The following is a 17604-nucleotide window of genomic DNA, read 5'->3' as shown; positions in this document are numbered from 1 at the left end:
TTGGGGGAGCACAGCACTATGAAATCCATCTTGGATGTACAGTAAAACTAGGCTGGTAGATTCTTTTTTTCTTTTTTTTTTTTTTGTCCTTTTAAAGAAATGTGGGGATACGATACTGTTCTTGATGGCATAGTCCTGAAACCTGGAAAAATTTGAACAATTCCTGCCAAAGTAATTGAAATTTGGTGCTTCTCTGAAGAATGCTCAAGGTCTATCTGTGACTGGTGTCATAGAGAAAGAAATCTTGTTTTACAGACAGTATTCCTTGCTATCATAATTCATACTTCTGTTTTCTAGATCATTGCAGCCCAAGAAGAAATGCTGAAGAAGGAAAGAGAGTTGGAAGAGGCAAGGAAAAAGCTGGCTCAGATCCGCCAACAGCAATACAAATTTCTACCCACAGAGCTGAGAGAAGATGAGGGTTAACCTGCTGAGATTTTTGTCTTTTTTTTTTTTTTCCTTTTTTTTTTTTTCTTTTCTTTTAAAGAAATAAGCTAAAGGGAGACAGTACAGTGAGAACTGCTTTGACAACATTCTGGTATGCCAAGCACTTACCTAAATAAACTGCCTGTTATAGCTTTGGATGAGCAGAGGGCAATAAACACTTGTTCTTTCTCATCTGGTCAGCTGAGGTGCATGATCATCAAATAATGGTACAGTGTTAGGTTCATCATTCCTGTTCCTTCCTTGACTTATATCTCAGGAGAGAATGTTTCACTTTTTACTAAAGATACTAAGTCAGTATTATTGTCACTTTCCTGATGCTTGAGGTATTTATCGTTCCTTGACTTGTTATAAAACATTCATAATACTGATAGGAAAACAGTCAAGAAATCTTTCATATGATAAATATCACATGAGCTGGTGGTTCTCCCCCAACTACCCTTGTAAAAAGAAGACCAAGATGGAGAAGGGTGTATGTCTGAGTGGAGAAACATGCATGAGTGTGGGTTTGAAGAAGATGCCTGTCCTCTCTGTGTTATATGGCTGGTTCACCCCGAAACTGGAGGAATTGTCTCTGCACCTGTTTGCACTAGTAGTATTACTCCTTACCTGATACCAACAAGCTTCTACTTGTACAGTATTTAGGTTTACAAAATGTGGCAATAGCCATTCTTTAAGAGCTCAGAAAACAAAGAAATGGAAACCTTGTCACTGCCTCAGTAATAGCAGGTTCATGAAGGAAAATGCTGTTTCAATTATATACCTCTAATGTGTGACTACTCTTACAGTATTATACACACATACACATGCTCTAACATTGGACTGAATAGTTTGCATTTTGTTTTTTTTAATTGAAGTTGTCTGGTTCGTACTGTGGGATTTCTGTTAGAATGTATGTTAGTAAAAAAAGGGAAATGCCCAGTACAACAAAAGACTATCACAGCTCCTGTTATTCTTTTAATAATTTCATTTATAATTATATTGTTTTGAAACCTGTGGGTATTGTAGGAGAAAAGAATAAGTAATTTACAAGTAGACTTTTCCTGTAATATATTTTTAAAAAATCTGGACTCTAGGGAGTTTGTTTTCATAGTTGGTATTGATGAAAACATACACGCCAAGGAATTGCAGAGAAGGAATAGCAGCAATCTATCAGCAGGTTTTGTCTTCAGCTGCAGAAAGGTATGGTGCGCTCTCCATATCTCTGTTGTGACCTAAACAACAGCAACACGGGTAGAGTGAGTAACACATTTTACCTTGTCAAAGAAAGAACACAAATCACAGCAATTTTAACTAGTAAAAGCTAAACTATTTGACTAACTAAGAACACCGTAATCTAACAAAACCTTCTGACATGCCTCTAACTCCGCTCGAGCCCTCTTAAACAACAGTGTCTATTTAGGTCAAAGGACGTTGCTGCTCCAGTCCTGGCAAAGGCCGTGCTGTTGTTTGGGTACCTGCCAAGTATATTCAGCTGAGCCTGTTAACATTGTACGCATACCCACCTCGTTGTCATTGTTGCAGAAATACTTGTCTTGTAGACTCCAAAGTAACCCCCCTAGTGGTAGGTTTACCAGTTTAGTAGCTCTAACTCATTTAACTTACCTGCATGAGATATAATTATCAGGAATTTTGTCACACTAGTGTTAAATATATAGCAAAAAATGACTAGAGAATTAATAAATATTGAAGTGTACAAATATTTTTATTGTTAAGAGTCTCTTCTCTGGTACTGACCTATTTCAGATACAGTAGAGTTGCTGGAGAATCCACAATCACGAGAGAGAGAGAAAAAATTGGCAAATCCCAAATGGAATCACTGGCATCGACAGATGTGCTGTGATGCGTAGGCTTGTGTGCAAATGCAAATCCTTACCATCAAAGCTGAGCATTTCCGAGTTCTGTAATTTTCCACTTGAGCACAATTGATTTTTCTTCACTCAACTCGGTGTGAGCAGTCACAGCATCTCAATGTTAAAAATTCCTACCCCCAAAAAAGAGGCTTCCTGTAAATTTTGAGGCAGAAGGCTAAATTGCTGTTTATTGCTGTAAGACCCAAATAAAGACAGCTCTAGTGGTAGGGATTTGCTGCTGCTGTCGGTAGGTCCAGCTTCTTTGTAGCTTATGGCTCTTTTTCTGGATAGCCTCACATTCCCATCTCTTTTTTGGAAAGATTCACCAGACAGAATTGTTACTGCTTCCTTTCAACCTATGTTTAACCTATTATTTGGTCTCATTAAAGCATGAAGAAAGATGATGCTGTCCTTGGCACCATGCCAGTATTTTACTGTAGGTATAATACTGTTGTAATCCATTTTGATCAGGATGGTATTTGCCGGTTTGAAGGAAGCCAAAAGCCTGATCAAATGCTACAGTGTGTGGACATTGTAAAGCTAGAAATCTTTATTAGGATGTAGAAGGAAAAAGCATGCTCAAATTGTGTCCCAGCTAAATTTGTTTGGGAAATCCATTTTGGTACAGTTACTTTGAGACTTCTCTACTTCTGATTTAATGCCCCCTCTTATTTGACAGAACGTATTGTTCTTTTTTCCTCCTTAGCTATGCGCTTGGTAGAGGAACCACAGTCAGATGAGTAGCCGAGCTGAACAGCTGAAGTATTTTTTTTACGCTGAATTTTTGGTCTTCATTTGGGAAACATTAAGAGAATATAAGCGCGTCTTAAGTCTTACTATTTCAGTTTTTTCTTGTTATAATTTGCAGTACCACTGAAGTCCACATGTGAACATCTGTGGCGTTTGGAACTAGTCGAAGCGTTTATTTGGCAGGGAGGCTTGCAGCAGGAAGGGACAAGTTGGAGTGAGAGATGGAAGCTGGTTAATAAGAAGGATAGATGTTTACTTTGTTCTGTTAACTTGTGAAATGGTAAACGAGCTCTGTTGTATCTCACCCTTTATGTGGATTTCACTTTAAGGAGTTGTATGCAAATTAAAAGCAAAATGCCTCAAAGTTGCTTGTGTACAAATAGTCTAGTGTTGTTTCCCCAACTATTTGGAAAACAATTTGTCTAAACTTTTCTACATCAGAAGTCTCAAAGTAAGAAAAGTTTTGAAACAGAAATTGAAGACTAGACTCTTGTTTCATCTGTCCCTTTCCCTTTCATCTTCTGCATGTTCATTACTTGGTTCCTAATGAAGGGATGAATACATAATCTCAGAAATCTCCTCACGGTAAATATGTTTAGCTCATGAGCACATTTTTGCTTTTAATCAGTCCAAATTGATACGATACTCACCCCAGGAGTATGGCATGTGCCATCGCTACATGTATCTGCCTACATGATTTTATTGTATTACTGATTTGGAATTTTGGGGATTTTTGTGCCTTATACTGTAAAAGTTTTGTCCTTATGTAACTGCATCATGATTAACAAAGAGAGAGTTACCTGCCCCTAACTGTTATGATTCCTGAAACATGCTTTTCCTTCTTCAGGGTGGCATACATTACACACAAAGCCTGAGTCATTCCTGTTGCAATCTGTGTTTTAATATTGTGCTACATCCCTGCAGTGTTGCAACGTTTGGCTTTTTAGGGTTTGGCAAAGAAAACGGGAAGGTGTGAGATTTGCTGAAGGCCTGGATGTAGGTGGGGAACACTGAGGACCCAGCCGGTCAGCCTGAACCAGCTGCAGCCCAGCCCTAAGAGGGCAGCCAGCCCTGTAACGGAACAATACATCTCTCTAGCACAGAATTTATGCCAAATGCAGAAACTGTTTGGTGATGCGAGTAACAAGTCCCACGGTTATAAATTGCTGCTTTGCCTAACCATAGTACGTGTGCCACAGTTAGTTCAGAGGCAGGCAGGTCACAGCCTGGATCTGGCTCATTAGCTATGATCCGTTTAACACGTGAACTCCGTCCTTGGGCACAGCGCATCGTTCAGTGGGGAGCGATGCCGAGATCCTGAGCGAATGTTGCTAAGTGCGTGCGGCGCTGGGTAGATCCACACGGGATGTACCTCAGCCCGAGAGGCAACATCCCTGCCTCCACCGCAGGGCTCAGGGGGACGCGCTGCCAAACTCGCACTGCTTCCGTCAGCGCTGGGCAGGAGCAGGGCCTGGTACTGGGGCACGACGTCTTCAGCAGCTGGGCGGTACGATAATTCTGGCAGAGTACCCCCTCTGTCAGCTGCCTGGTGTCACGTTAAGCCCCTGAATGTGATACTTCCTGGTTGGAGTCCACTTTGTGCGTTGGTGTCTCTGGCCTGCTGGCCTGAGCCGTGGCGGGCTGGGGGAGGCGTGGGGAAGGTGGTGCCGGCCCGCGGGGTCTGCCCAGCCACTGCAGCGGGCGGGTGCTGCGGCGGGGGGCTGGGCGGCTGCGGTTCAGCACCAGGGAAATCGAACAAGAGAATCCATCTACACCAGACGTGACCTAGGTCAAGGGCCAGGCTGAAGCAACCCCGTGTCCTAGAGCGGGCATGTGCCGTACCCGTGACAGTTCAAATGTGACAGCATGATTAATTTTGCCCAAAGATTATTATCGGTCATTTATTGAGCTACAAGTAAGTGCCATTTTGTCACTTCTTTAATTTGTTAAAAATAATAAAGAAGTAGAGACTTGTCTTTTCTCTTAAATTAGTACACTTTGTTGCAGTGGAAGGACCTTCTGTTCAAGACAGTTTTGGAATTCTAAGCCGGAATTTCTTGGGGGTTCATCTGTCACTTTAATGACTTCCCTTCCTGTTAGAGTTGTAACCTCAAGCAAGGCACAAAGGACTTCATAGTCATGCTGCCACAGCAGCATGTATAGTGTTTATCTGGCCACAAATATAAATAAATTTACTTTTTTTTCTTCATCAACAATAAGCCCTTGAAGGAATTCCTTTTTTTCCTGCATGTAGGTATTTGTGACTTGTGTTGCACTGGTTGTCATGCAAAGGATCAGTTTGCTCCTTAAGCAAAATAAGGCAGAAGGTGTATCTGTCCACAACGCTGGGAAAAGGCGGAATTCCCGGGTGACAGAGGAGAATGTCCTGTGTAAAGCGCTGCTGCACAAAGCTATCAATGCTCACTTTGTGGTGTATGTCAGTGACACCCAATAGCCTTAAAATTAAGTATATCTAAACCACACATAAATATGTACAAAAGCCAAACAGCAGTTATTCAAGGGTGGTGAATGCTTGGTGGTGGTGGGTTTTTAAGGGGGGAGGCTAGTTTTGCTTTTATATTCATTACAATTTCCATTTCATTCAACAGATAGCAGTCGGTGGCTGTATGTACACGGGCTACTTCAACTCTCGCTGTGAAATCTGTGCCTGAGAGTTGCATCTTAACTAGTCTGATGTTGCTACCAGCAGGAGCTGGCTCTGGCACGCCTGCCCTCATGTCTGAGTGGAATCTTTGGGGCATTCTGTGTGCTCCTCAAGTGGATCTGTCACCAGATGTGTATCGTGTCTGTGGTTATTTGGTAGCTTTCTTCCATGTATTCTCCCTGACAGAAACAAGATTGCAGAAGCTCCCCTTGTAGGGTTGTTTAGCTGAATATTTAAATGGGGGCTATAAAGGCCCTAGGCGTGTTTCAGGCTAAAATATTTGAAAATATTTTTTAAAATATTAAAAACCTACTAAAATTAAACTGTTAGAGTCTTTTAAAATAGATATTTTAAACTACTAGAAAAAAGCATTTGCCAAGTTTGCTATCTGCTTTTATTATCTGTGCAGCATTATTTTAATTTGTTTTGAAAACTTTCTAGGCACTACTTTAGACTAGATTCTAGGGAAGTTAACTCTTTGTGCTTGCGCAGTAGGGCCGAGAGACTTTAAAACCAAACCACAGTGTTTGACATGCTTGGGTCCCTTTTGACTTTGTCTTTCTTCACAGTTTCCTTTGCTTTTCCCTTTCTCTTGTTCTGAGCATTCGTGAGAGCTGGACTTTCTCCCTGGAGCATCTTTTAACAGCATATACACTTAAGTTTTTCACCTGTGCAAGTCAGTCAGTTACATCTAGTGTGGCAGAAGAAATACTAATATGTGGGGTTTATCCATGCCTAATTTGGATAATGTAAAGCTTACATAACAAACACGATTTTATTTTCCTAGTCCTTATCTTCTTCAAGTATATTTACTTGTTTTAAAAATGGATAACAGGGGCTGGTGACTTCTTAGCATCCTAAAATCTACACTATGAGGGTTCATCCCAGGTGAAGAGGGTTTCTTTTGGCATGTTTACCTATAACTGGTATTTCTATAAAGTCAAAATCTCTTTATTAAAAATATACGTGGAACATTAAGTTCAGAAGTTTTGAAGATGAAAATTCACTTGTGGTACCAAATCAGATGTTAATTTAGGAGTCTCAGAAGCATTTTGGAGTCTGTGGAAAAAATACTGCATTAGGACCGTGAGAAAATGTTGCTGGCTATTTTCTTAATACAGTTCTTGCTCTTAAAGTGCTGCATTTAAAAATACTGGTTGGAATCTTCAGTCCCACACACATCAATATTTGGTACTTTCTAGGCTGTTAGTATAGTCTTTGTTTTAAAATAATTGCCTGTGATGTGGTCCATCTTCTCTGAATATGGTTCAAAATCAGTCGTCTTTGTGGCTGTTTGTATTTTGTAAGGTGCAACTGACTGAGTAAAAAGGTTAATGTAGAGGTTTCTTCCAGCATTATAGTTGATGATCTTTGCAAATTGCATTGTATAATCGAAGTTACTGATTAAAATACTTACTTGAACATGAGTCACTGAACTGTTGACCTGATTAAGTCTTGGAAACAGTGGTCCGTTCTGGGATGGTGGGTATATTATAAATACGTGTTTGTACTGTCTTGGACATTTTCCAGTTTGACAATAAATACATTGCATTTTATTAAGGATGTACTGCCAGAGAATAGTTTTATCAGCCTTGTTTCTGAACCAGAAAAGGTATTTATGCCCCCATTCACCAAATGCTGTAGCTCATACCTGTAGTATTTAAAAAAAAAAAAACAAACAAACAAAAAAAACCACAGCAGAGTCCTTCGTATTTTGTCTGCAATGTAGTTACCTCAACTTGACCTGAATGGGATTAAACCCATGCTTGTGGGACTTCCCAAATGACAGTGTTCCGGACCCTCAGAGAAACAACGCATGGCTCATATGCTTTACCACATGGTACTAGTTAGAAGCACCTTCACCATCATATCCATCCCAAGATAATCATAGTGGGTTTCAAGTATTAATAAGAATACTCTGCTCCTAGAGACCATTCCTTATTTGTGGTTCATAAAGCACTACAAATGAGTCACTCTAATTTCACAGATGGCAAAATTATGTGGCAGGAAGGGAGATGGTTTGTCCAAATCCACAGAGCAGGTTGCACTGAATGGAATAGCCAGTCAAGTTCCTGTGGTCCAAGAACTAGATAGACCAGTAGTAGCCATATGCAGGAAAGGGTTAATATTTATATTCCCATCTAGTTACTAACTGTCTACATTATTTTTTGCATTAGTGTTTCTGCACTCTGTCGGTTCCAGAGAAATCAAATGCATTCTTTTTTGGTAACTGATAGCACAGGGACTTAAACAGTGATTGTGATTAGTGCCAAGAACAACCCTCTTTCACTGCCAATGCTTTAGACAAACATCCTGTCTTCCAGAGTTGAATTTAATTGCAAGAATCTCTGCTCAGTGTCTTGGCTTTGCCTTGTGTTGTAACCGCTTCTGTTAAGGCACCAGCCTCAGCTCTCGTTCAGTAAGTACGGACTTAACGCAGCATTTTTCTCTTTTTCTACAAGAGAAGCGACAGCTTTAATACTTTGGACAAAGCTCTTCAAGCTTATTTAAATTAGCCTCCTGCTTTACCAAAGCTTCCTGCAAAATATGATGAAAATCCTGAGGCACTGGAGCCTTTAATGTGACACTTTTAGCCACAGAACCAGTTTTGAAGTTTACTCAGAGATGCCTTTAGTCATCTGTAGTTATGTGAGACTGGGACATTAAGAACGCCACACTAATGATTCCGGTCTGTCTGCAATTACTTACTCTTTGCCTTCAGCTATATAAGCATGAGTATTTTCTTTCTTCTAAATATTCATCTTTTGTTTGCATTTTTTAACAATAAATGAGTTGAAATGACACTATATTTCCAAAATGCTCGCGCAGTTTCTCAAGATCCAGTCTGAGGATTATATTTAGTTATACTTTTTCTGTGCAAATTGTTAGCTATTAAAAAAAAAAAAAAGTGGCATACATGGCAAAGATGGTGTGAAACCTCTAGTAGCTCAAGTTCATATGAAATCTTTATACTTGAGACTTTTTTTTTTTTCTTTTACTGAGGGGGATAGCACATTGCTTTACTAACAATTTAAAGATTGCTATTTGTTGTTAGTTGAAATTTTGTGAGTTGAAGCGGTAGAGTCACTGTGGGAGTATTTGAGTTATGACCTAAGATGGAGGCGTGTTAGGAAACAAAATGGGTATATTCTTCAAGCCTAGACTGAACTTTTGTCTCATGAAATCACTGGAGACTTCACCTAAATGTTTATTTCTCTTCTCTTTTTGGTTATTGGTTTTGTCTCCTTTCCTCTGCTCATGGTTGGCTTTTTTCCTTGAAAGTCAGTATGTCTCAGTATGTGCAGGTTTAGTCACAATCATGTCTGTCTGTGGAGAAAACATGGGTCTTAATGTCAACATTTATTACCAAAATCAGGAACAGTATGTCCCGCAAATCAAGGTCAAATTCACCAGTGGTTTTTATCAACTATCATTAGTGCAGAACACTCAGTCCCTAAATTCATGAAACTACAGTACAGGAACCGAATTCATCCTCTCATAAATTTTCTCTTAAATAGATTTGAAAATTGGTGAGTTCAGGCAATCCAGACTGTAGGAATATCTGTTATGAATTCAAACAGAGGAGTGTTAGGACACAAATTTGATATATTCTTTGAGCCTAGATGGAACCTTTGCTTCATGAAGTCTGTAGTGATTTTAGCTAAAAGAGTATGCTGCTTTTTCCCTCAGAAGAATGAAAGTGAGAACTTTAGTATGAACTTGCTGTTCTTCCTGATCTCTCATATATAGCTGATCTCTTCTGATCTGGAACTTCATGTTACTGAGTTTTCACATACAAAAACTAAGTGGGGGAAAAGATTCAAAAAGAAAATCAGCTTCACTGGTCATTCTGTTGTGCTTCACTTGCAGTCCAGTTGCCATCCTCTATCACTCAGTGGTGACAATAAGGCTGTTTAGGGTAATTCTCAAGCCAAACCACTGCTGTGACATGCCTGTGATGCTTCCAGATCCTGCATCCCAGCAATTCAAGCCACGAGAGAATTTTCTGGTTAAGTTTCTTGACTGTTCAGGAGTCATCTCGGACCTCTTCCAAATCGCAGGAGTGGCTCTTTATTGCATGACCAGATCACTCATATTTCAGTTTGTCCAAGATCTTGTCATCTGGAAAGAGGCTAGATGAAAAAAATTCTTTATAAGGGCATCCTATACCTCTCCTAAACCTGGAAAAACTAAATATGCTGAATATCTCCTATACTAAATGCTTTGTAAAACAAAATAGACTGCCAATGCACCCATCTCAGAAGGGGTCAGAGCCTATTCAGATCTTCTTCCCTATCTTAAGTGTAACGCCCACCAAAAAGAGAACTTTCGACCTATAGTTTTTTTCCAAAAGTATTTGCTAGCAGCAGAGTCCACACTGTTTGGTCCCTATTCAGATTCCTAATGAGTAGGTTCATAACATCTGCCAATGAAGGTAACAGCTTTTCCCTTTTAGTGTTTCATACCCTTCTTGCTTAACATGCCCGGGTGGTTCCTAGTATACTAATTGCCTGTGAGTGGAGTGGAGGGAGAGCTGCTGGATACAGAATAGGAAGTTGCCCATTCTTTTGTCCTGGGACTGCGAGGCAGGCACAGGTTAGGGAGTGGCTTTAGGATTTGTAGAGTCTCCGAGGTCTGGTGGGTCACACAGTTGCAGTGGAATTGAGATGCCAGCACAGCTTTGGGTAGGTGGGAAGGTGCACTGGAAATGGGGCTGACCAAACAGCACAGCACAGGCAAGTCTAAATCTTTTGCTGGAGAAAAAAAAAAATCACTTTGAGTAAGAGCAGGGGGGCAGAACCTGAGATAACAGCTTTCCACCCTTTTATAGACACAACGGATGATATTGCTGCATCTCTACCATGTTGCAAAAGGGAAACAGAGTAAGGACTGGAAGGGGTCTACTTGGATTTTCCTGTAACAGGTAAGTGGTAAATGCTGGGTTCTGTCTTCAAATTCTTAGTGAAATTCTAAAACTACATAAATTGAGACAGCAAGCAGACCATTTGAGGCTTGTTTCAGATATTTGCTTCCAAGCAGGGGTTATACTGTCTGTAGTTGCTCCCAGCCAGTAAGAATGGCAGTGTTGAAAAGGTAAGTCAGACCTGCAGTTGACACTACTGATGGTGAGTTACAGAATCATGTTTAAAATTAGGTAAACTCACATGTTGCTTTGGTCCCTTTTGATCTTGCAGACAAGTAGGTGGTGGCATTTGAGACATCTGTGCATTTCTGAGAGTCCAGGCCACCTTTAGAGTTCAAACAGAAATACATGCTATAACTGGGGCATGTTGAAAGCTATGACTTCATTTCTTAGAACTTTTAACAGCTGTATAGCTCAAAGACAAATAACTCATCCCTGGCTGGTCCCTGTAATAACACAGACATCCAGAAAATGCCTGGCATTTTTTGGTTCACTACTTGAGATCAAATTCCTCTGATTTTGTTTCCCTCTGGGCTAAGAACAGACTATTCTTAACGCTGTAGCCCTAAGGAGAAATTTTGCGTCCTGCTGCAGCTTTGTTTCTACACGTGTTACATGGTCTCTGGAAAATTCTACTCCATTTAGTACTATTTGTCCAGTCTCATGTCCAGCCCCTTCTATCAGCAGCAAGTTCCTGTTGTTGCATTTGGATTTTAAAGGAAAAAGGCATCTGTTCGTTCAGCACCCACTTGGCAGCTCTTCAGCCTAGCTGCATCCATAGAGTCACAGGGAGCTCCGTGAAGAAGCTGGCTCCCACAGAACTAATTCTGGGTGTCAGTGCTGAATGCCCTGACGACTTGTTGTCCCTTATGGAAACTCTTCTGTGATCAGAAGTCTCGAACTGTCAAAGCAGAGCATTTCAAAGGGCAGAAATTCTGAAATCGAAAGGAGAGTCTATTCTGGGAGCTGAAGGAAGAAGTGAGTTTTGGTTTAAGCTTAAGTGTCCGAGAGCAGACACAGCTCCTCTGGATCTGCAGATGTGGGGGATAGGGAGCTATTTAAATTCACAGTACTGCTGGTATAAGAGGAATTGATATGTATTGGTCCTGAATTAGTTTAGGCAGGAAGGGAATCCTGGACTAGTCTTTAAGTATGGCTAGAGGGGAGTACAAATCAACTCACTTCTGACATCGGGAATGAGAAACAGGCTCATACAGTCACAGTAAGGGTTTGGCCTCGGGGCTTTTCTCTGTCCCTTACAAGTTGTTACTGAAATTTGTGATGGGAACCCAGTGCTAGGGTTACAGGTTAATCAGCCTGAACCATCTAATCTAAACAACTACCCAGATTGCTGCAGTCTGTCAAACTGAGCTTTCTGGGAACAGGGTTCCAGCACAACGCTGTGTTTTCTCTAGTAGGACTGTATTTCACCATGACATGCTTCTCAAGAACGCATCGTGTGAGACACTGTAAGGTCGATACAACTATGGCTCTCTGTGGCTGGAGTTAGTGTCTAAGCGGCTTCTGCTGGCTGCTGTATCTTAAAAGCACTCTCTAGTGCAGGCTTCATATCCTCGCTTGTGTCTGTAGTCAAGCCAACCTGTGTATGAGCACGTTAGCACACCCAATTAATTTCTCTGCTGTTGCAAGTACTATCAATAGAGAATATTTTCTGCTGCTTTCGTCCAATCTACCAGTTTTAACACACTTTCTAATGTTTTCCTGGAGATATCTATAGACTGTGCTGGGAGTTTTTTCCTGTCAAGACAACAGTAGTTGATTAAATCAAGAAGATGGAAATGAGGGCATATATCTTACAGGATTCCTCTCACACAATCCTGAGTGTTTATAACATGCTCTCCACTGCCTCCCAGTCAGGTTTACACTGAAATCTTCACCCTTCTTTCACAGCCTGGCTAGCTCTTCAGAGCTTTTTTTCTTTTATTCCTTTATTCATGTTGTTCCCTGCCCAAAATCAAATATGGAGTCTTGAAGTTGAGGACTGGGTAGAAAGGAAGGGCGCTCGAGTGACAGAGCCTGCAGACAGACCATGGTTTCAGCAGAGAGTCTCTCTGCTGCTGCTAAATCGCTTCGATGCTTCGGCAGCCCACTGCTTCTGGCAGGGGCCACCTTCCAGCAAAGCCTGAACGGCTGCTGAAAGCTGCAGTTCCTGCTACACAGAGCTCTCAACCAAAACAGAAATCAAAACATGAGCAAACCCAGTGTGGACTCTGGCAAAGATCACCCTCTCTTCATATATAAAAGGGAAGCATTTAGCCTGACCTCATAAAAGAGAGAATTTAAAGAACCATTCTACACTTTGAAATCTTACCCTCAGTGGCATGGAAACAAAATGCTGACTTGGGAATTTCAGCAGCTCATTTCACGTTCTGCTCAGCCCGCTGTACTTCCTGAGCATGAATTGGCCATTGCATCATCCCAGGAAAATGAAGGTTATTGGGTCACTGGCTGCCCTTGTAATCTGCTCAGTAAGGAATTTCTCAAGTGTATAGACCAGCGCCCAGAAAAACGTTTAACAAGGTCTGGAAAATTATGCCTGCTTCAAGCAGAGACCTCTTACAAGTTCGCAGGAGGACTACCGTTTGGATGAGTTAGCAGCACACACCCCTGCTATAAACATCACTTAAAGCAGTTCCTTCCAGGAACCATGGAGAGAAATAGCTGAGGGAGAGACTAGATGACTTTGCTAGTAGCTTAGTACCTTTTGTAACACATGGGCCTGTGCTAAATGGAGAAGAATCAGTGTCAAGATTTTCTTGATCCTATTTGCCTCCAGAATATGTCAGGCAAACTTCTCTTACACAGCCACTCACTCTACCTGCAAACCTGGAGTGCAGGTATGGCTGAAACTTCATGCAAAACAGTATTGCCTCTTCCCTTTTAAGTGATGTATGTTCTCTGGATGTGCTGTATACGAGTCCTTTCTTTTGAGGGACAGAACAGCATCTGCTTTCTCTGGATTGTGTACCAGCCCATAAAGGACAATTCGGTGACTTTGTTCTCCAATTGGATTGCACCATTTCACCAGCGAATAGAGTGTTCCTGCTTACTGGGCAAATGCCATGACAGAGGTTCAACTTACCGACAGTAGAAAAGTGCCGTCACTGTAGAAACACAGATGTGTGGTGCTGTGCAATCTCAGGCTCTGCTGCTGATTTGAGTGTGAGCTTGGAGGCTCTCCCCAACCTCTTCTACAGAGCTCCTCTTCACTCAGCTGTGCCTACTAGTGCTGACAGTCCTGTATGCCTGTGTGACTGATACACTTCTGCTGTCTTTGCACTTGATCGCCGTGGGGGTGTTTGACTGGAAAGCATTTCCTGCTCACATTCATCTGTTCTCACTTTCTTTTTGCCCACAGGAGAGAAGTGAGTTCATGAGGAAGTGAGCATTTCAGGAAGTGATTTTGGGTGAAGCTTCACTTTTTCATTTTCCATTTGTTCCTTGCCTGTGGACTGAACATAAAGAAAAGCTCTATCAACCCTAACTGATGTTTCTGGCATACTGATGCTTGGGCCACTTGGCTTTGCTTGAAAGTAGTTGAGAGACTGAAGGGAAGGAGGAAGGCAGAAGCAGGAAAACTTCATCATCATATGATGGACTTCTGGAGGATTTTTCTTCCAGCTGCCGCTCACAGTCCAACTCAGCCTCACAAGCCAAATTAGCTTTGTTAATGTTGCTCCAGGCTTCTTTCCTCCTCCCAAAGATGTTTTGATTTGTTAGCACCTCTTTGGCGTGAAGGTAGTCTGAAACCTGCAGTCTTCAAGGCAGGGTTTGGGCTGCAGTAGAGCAGAAAGTCAGGGCCTTCGCCCCAGAGAGGGAGCACAGAGACGTATGATGCTCCTGCATAGCTAACTCACAGCCACAGATGCTGCTCACACTGTCCAGAGGTAGGGGTATGCACTGGAAAGCAGTAAGATTGTTCTTCTCTGGGAAGTCTTCCTGATTTCTTCCATTTGTGTCTTGCAGCATCAGCTGGTTCTATGCCTAGAAAAGCTGCTGCTTGTGCTCCATCACCTGATCCCACACCACAACTACTGTTCGCCTCTTCTTCAGCAAGCAATGCTGAACTGTATCACCGGTTTCCTTCAGGCAAAGTGTAAAACTGCAAAAATACCAGTGACCACAATTCCACACAGCATCCTGGTACTACAGAGATAGATTAAATGTCTATAGAGAGACAGAATGATCAAAGCTTGAAAATATTTGTAGAATAATTTCTGGTTAACAAGCCCATTTTTATAATCAGTAACATACGAGAACAAAATGGTGAAGGGGAGCATAGGCTTTGGAAAATGGAGCTTAATACAAAATTATATATTGCATTTTGTTTTTTAAAAAAACAACGTAAGTAGTGTTTAACTGTGATTAGAAGAAATCTAAAACATCTGCAAGAGCTCTTAAATAAACCATAGAAAGTGGGAAGAATTCAGCAAATGCTGGGAAACAAAAGAACAAAGAGCTGGCTGGAATTTATGCATCTGCCTTAATATGCTAGGTTTTCCCCTATACTTATTGTCACTACCACTAAGCAGAAATTGTATTTTCACTATTTCATTGTGTAAAACTTCCATTAATGATCTACAGCTCTCAAGGCTGAGAGCTGAATTTCCTTTACCGTTAAGCTACATGGCTTTGGGCAACTTTCTCTCCATTTTCTTATTGAGCATAGATAATGGCATTCATTTTTCTCAGTAGAGAGATATATTTAGGGTTAACTTGGGCAAAGAGTTAATTTGGCATCACTTCTAAACTGTCCTTAAATAAAAATGATAACAATAATTCAAAAAATCGAATCACCTTCAATGCTAAATTTGCCTCTTGTTAGATTAGCTTTTAACTTACTTTGCTTCTTCTTTATTTGTATCCCCTGAAGACATAAATTCATCTGGGTGAAGTAGTTCAACCAATGAACATCGCCGCCTTTGAACTTAACTTGGAATAGCCCACAATTCAGGTCCAGCACACTTACACAAACTTACGAGTAGCACAGCTAGGCACCATTTCTGCCCCCTTCTTGTGGGAAGAATTCTGCCCACACCTCTAAAATCCACAGAAGCACAAGAAGTGGAACCAGTACTCATCAGGCATGGGGACATAGGAAAACAAATTATTTCATGTACCTGTGGAGAACTTTTCCTATAATCTGGGAAAAGGTTGGTTGGTTGGTTGGTTAGTTAGTTGGTTTTCAATAAGAGATGCATCCCTCTTGTGGAATCTAATGTAAGTAGGATTTGGGGGAAACCACCAGTTTGGCACAAAACACTGAAACTGCATTGTAGGAATGGTCAACAAAATAATTTATTTCCATTTAGTTTTCAGATTGTTGTAGACAGCTCTGTTTAAACTGTTTTTTTCAATAAAATCTATTCAGAACAGTATTGCAGAGGCACGAGACCCAGGAAGTGAAACACTAGAAAGCTTCTTCCCTTTTCCCCTCTCCCAAATTCAGACTAAACTGTGACAGGTCTTCTCATTCTTGCTACGTTTGGCTCAGAATCAACTCCTCTCATCAAGGAAAGGAAACAAACCAGGGAAAATTTCTCAGTTGTGGTAACCTGCAGTGTTAGCTGTAACAGAGAGAAGGGAAAGTCTTCCTCAGAACTATTTTGTTTTTCATATGACTGCTTCTGGTGTCCAGTCTCTCGGTTTAGGACTAATTTGAGATCCTCTATGCAATGTTGATATGAGAAATCCAGCTGTGCAAATGGAAGAAGCTAACACCAAGTCTATGTATTCCTTCTTGTCAGGATAATTTTCTTTGAGGTTCAAATCACTGTTGTGATAAGGCATGTAGAGATACCTTTTGTACATAAAAATGAAGTTGTTAACCCTTTTCTCCATTGTCAGAATCATCAGGACTGCAGTCTCACAAAATGTACCTCCTCTGTCCTTATTCAGTTTATCTGCTGTTCCCGCAGTGAAGTACTGACCATTCCACATGGTCTTCAACTGCTAACTTGGATGCCAGCAATTGTCATCTCGAAGCACCAGGGAGCTCTGCGCAACCTGTGAAACCCTTCCAAAAGCAGGGCTGTGTAGACTTGCTCCTTCAGAAGTGCCTCTGGCAGGGGCTGAGTTGCCCTAGTGCTGAAGGAGATGCCTCTAGCTATCACACTGGGACCTTCCAAGCACTACTTTAATTTAAAAGGGGGAAAAAAAAGTGTGTGTGTGTTGTGGGGGTGACTACTTGTAGTTTTTGCAGTAAAAATGCAGCATCAAAAAGGTTCTCTGTTGTAATCCAGTTCTTGTGTGTGTGGTGATGAAAACTTGCTGCTACTCAGGCATATGTATCTGCGAAGGCGTTTTGGGATGCTGAAGGAGTACCATATTTGGCCACTTCTCTTCATAGTCCCTGCATGGTTGTAGAGAAGGCTTTTGCATCCTGCTGGCATTCCCCGACTACTGCTAAAAGTAGTAGTCTTTCTATCTTTCTAGCAGTAGCTCTGCTTTCTATCTTAAGAGTTGTCAAAAAGCTTTAAAGAGATGCGACTGTTTTGAAAAAGAAACAGAAAAAAAAGGCTTTCAAAACAACTGAAGTCAGTCTCCGTGCACTTCTCTCCCACCCAGGTAATAAGTATGTTCTCTCAGTTTTCAGCTTTGAACTTGTTTGTATCATATTTGCTTGTATACATAACTTCTTTAGGAGTTGCTCCAAATTACAGCAGTTCATAGTGAGTTCTGAATTATCTCAGCCCTGAGGTATTTTGCAGTTTGTGTAGCTAAACTGTTATTAAGTGTTGTAATTTTTTCCATTATTGATCTGTTTTGCCTTCCTTCCCAGGGAAATTCAGCGTGTGAAGTAAAGAGGGAGCCATTCAACAAGAGCAGTTTGTCATTGGGGAAGGCCTGGAGCGGTAGTGTCGTGTTGAACAACTTTGAGGAAACATTTTTAGCAACCAATTGGGATCACCAAATCCCTAAGGAAATTAAGGTGTATGGTAGGAAAG

The 17604-nt window shown here is 41.2% G+C and overlaps 1 protein-coding gene and 1 long non-coding RNA gene across 5 annotated transcripts in view; one reads left to right on the top strand and one right to left on the bottom strand.

Annotated features, from left to right (window-relative positions):
* The window catches only part of TLN2 (talin 2), a 203837-nt gene extending 200426 nt beyond the window's left edge, over positions 1-3411 (top strand). For all 4 annotated transcript variants that reach the window (XM_055806974.1, XM_055806981.1, XM_055806968.1 and 1 more), the window contains one exon: positions 298-3411. In XM_055806974.1, coding sequence (XP_055662949.1) covers positions 298-426 — 129 coding nt within the window. In that variant the 3' untranslated portion in view covers positions 427-3411. The remainder of the gene's footprint in view (positions 1-297) is intronic.
* A 5642-nt stretch (positions 3412-9053) lies between these two features.
* LOC114013043 (uncharacterized) lies at positions 9054-14000 on the bottom strand. The gene is made up of 3 exons (XR_003555885.2): positions 13740-14000; positions 10878-10961; positions 9054-10466 (listed from the first exon to the last, which is right to left on the bottom strand). It is a non-coding gene; the product is annotated as an uncharacterized LOC114013043 (long non-coding RNA).
* Between the last annotated feature and the right edge of the window lie 3604 nt (positions 14001-17604).

The sequence above is a fragment of the Falco peregrinus genome, chromosome 1 (genome assembly GCF_023634155.1).
Source record: "Falco peregrinus isolate bFalPer1 chromosome 1, bFalPer1.pri, whole genome shotgun sequence".
Lineage (NCBI taxonomy): Eukaryota > Metazoa > Chordata > Aves > Falconiformes > Falconidae > Falco > Falco peregrinus.
Note: the sequence above shows the minus strand (reverse complement) of the source record. Positions and strands in the feature narration are given on the sequence as shown.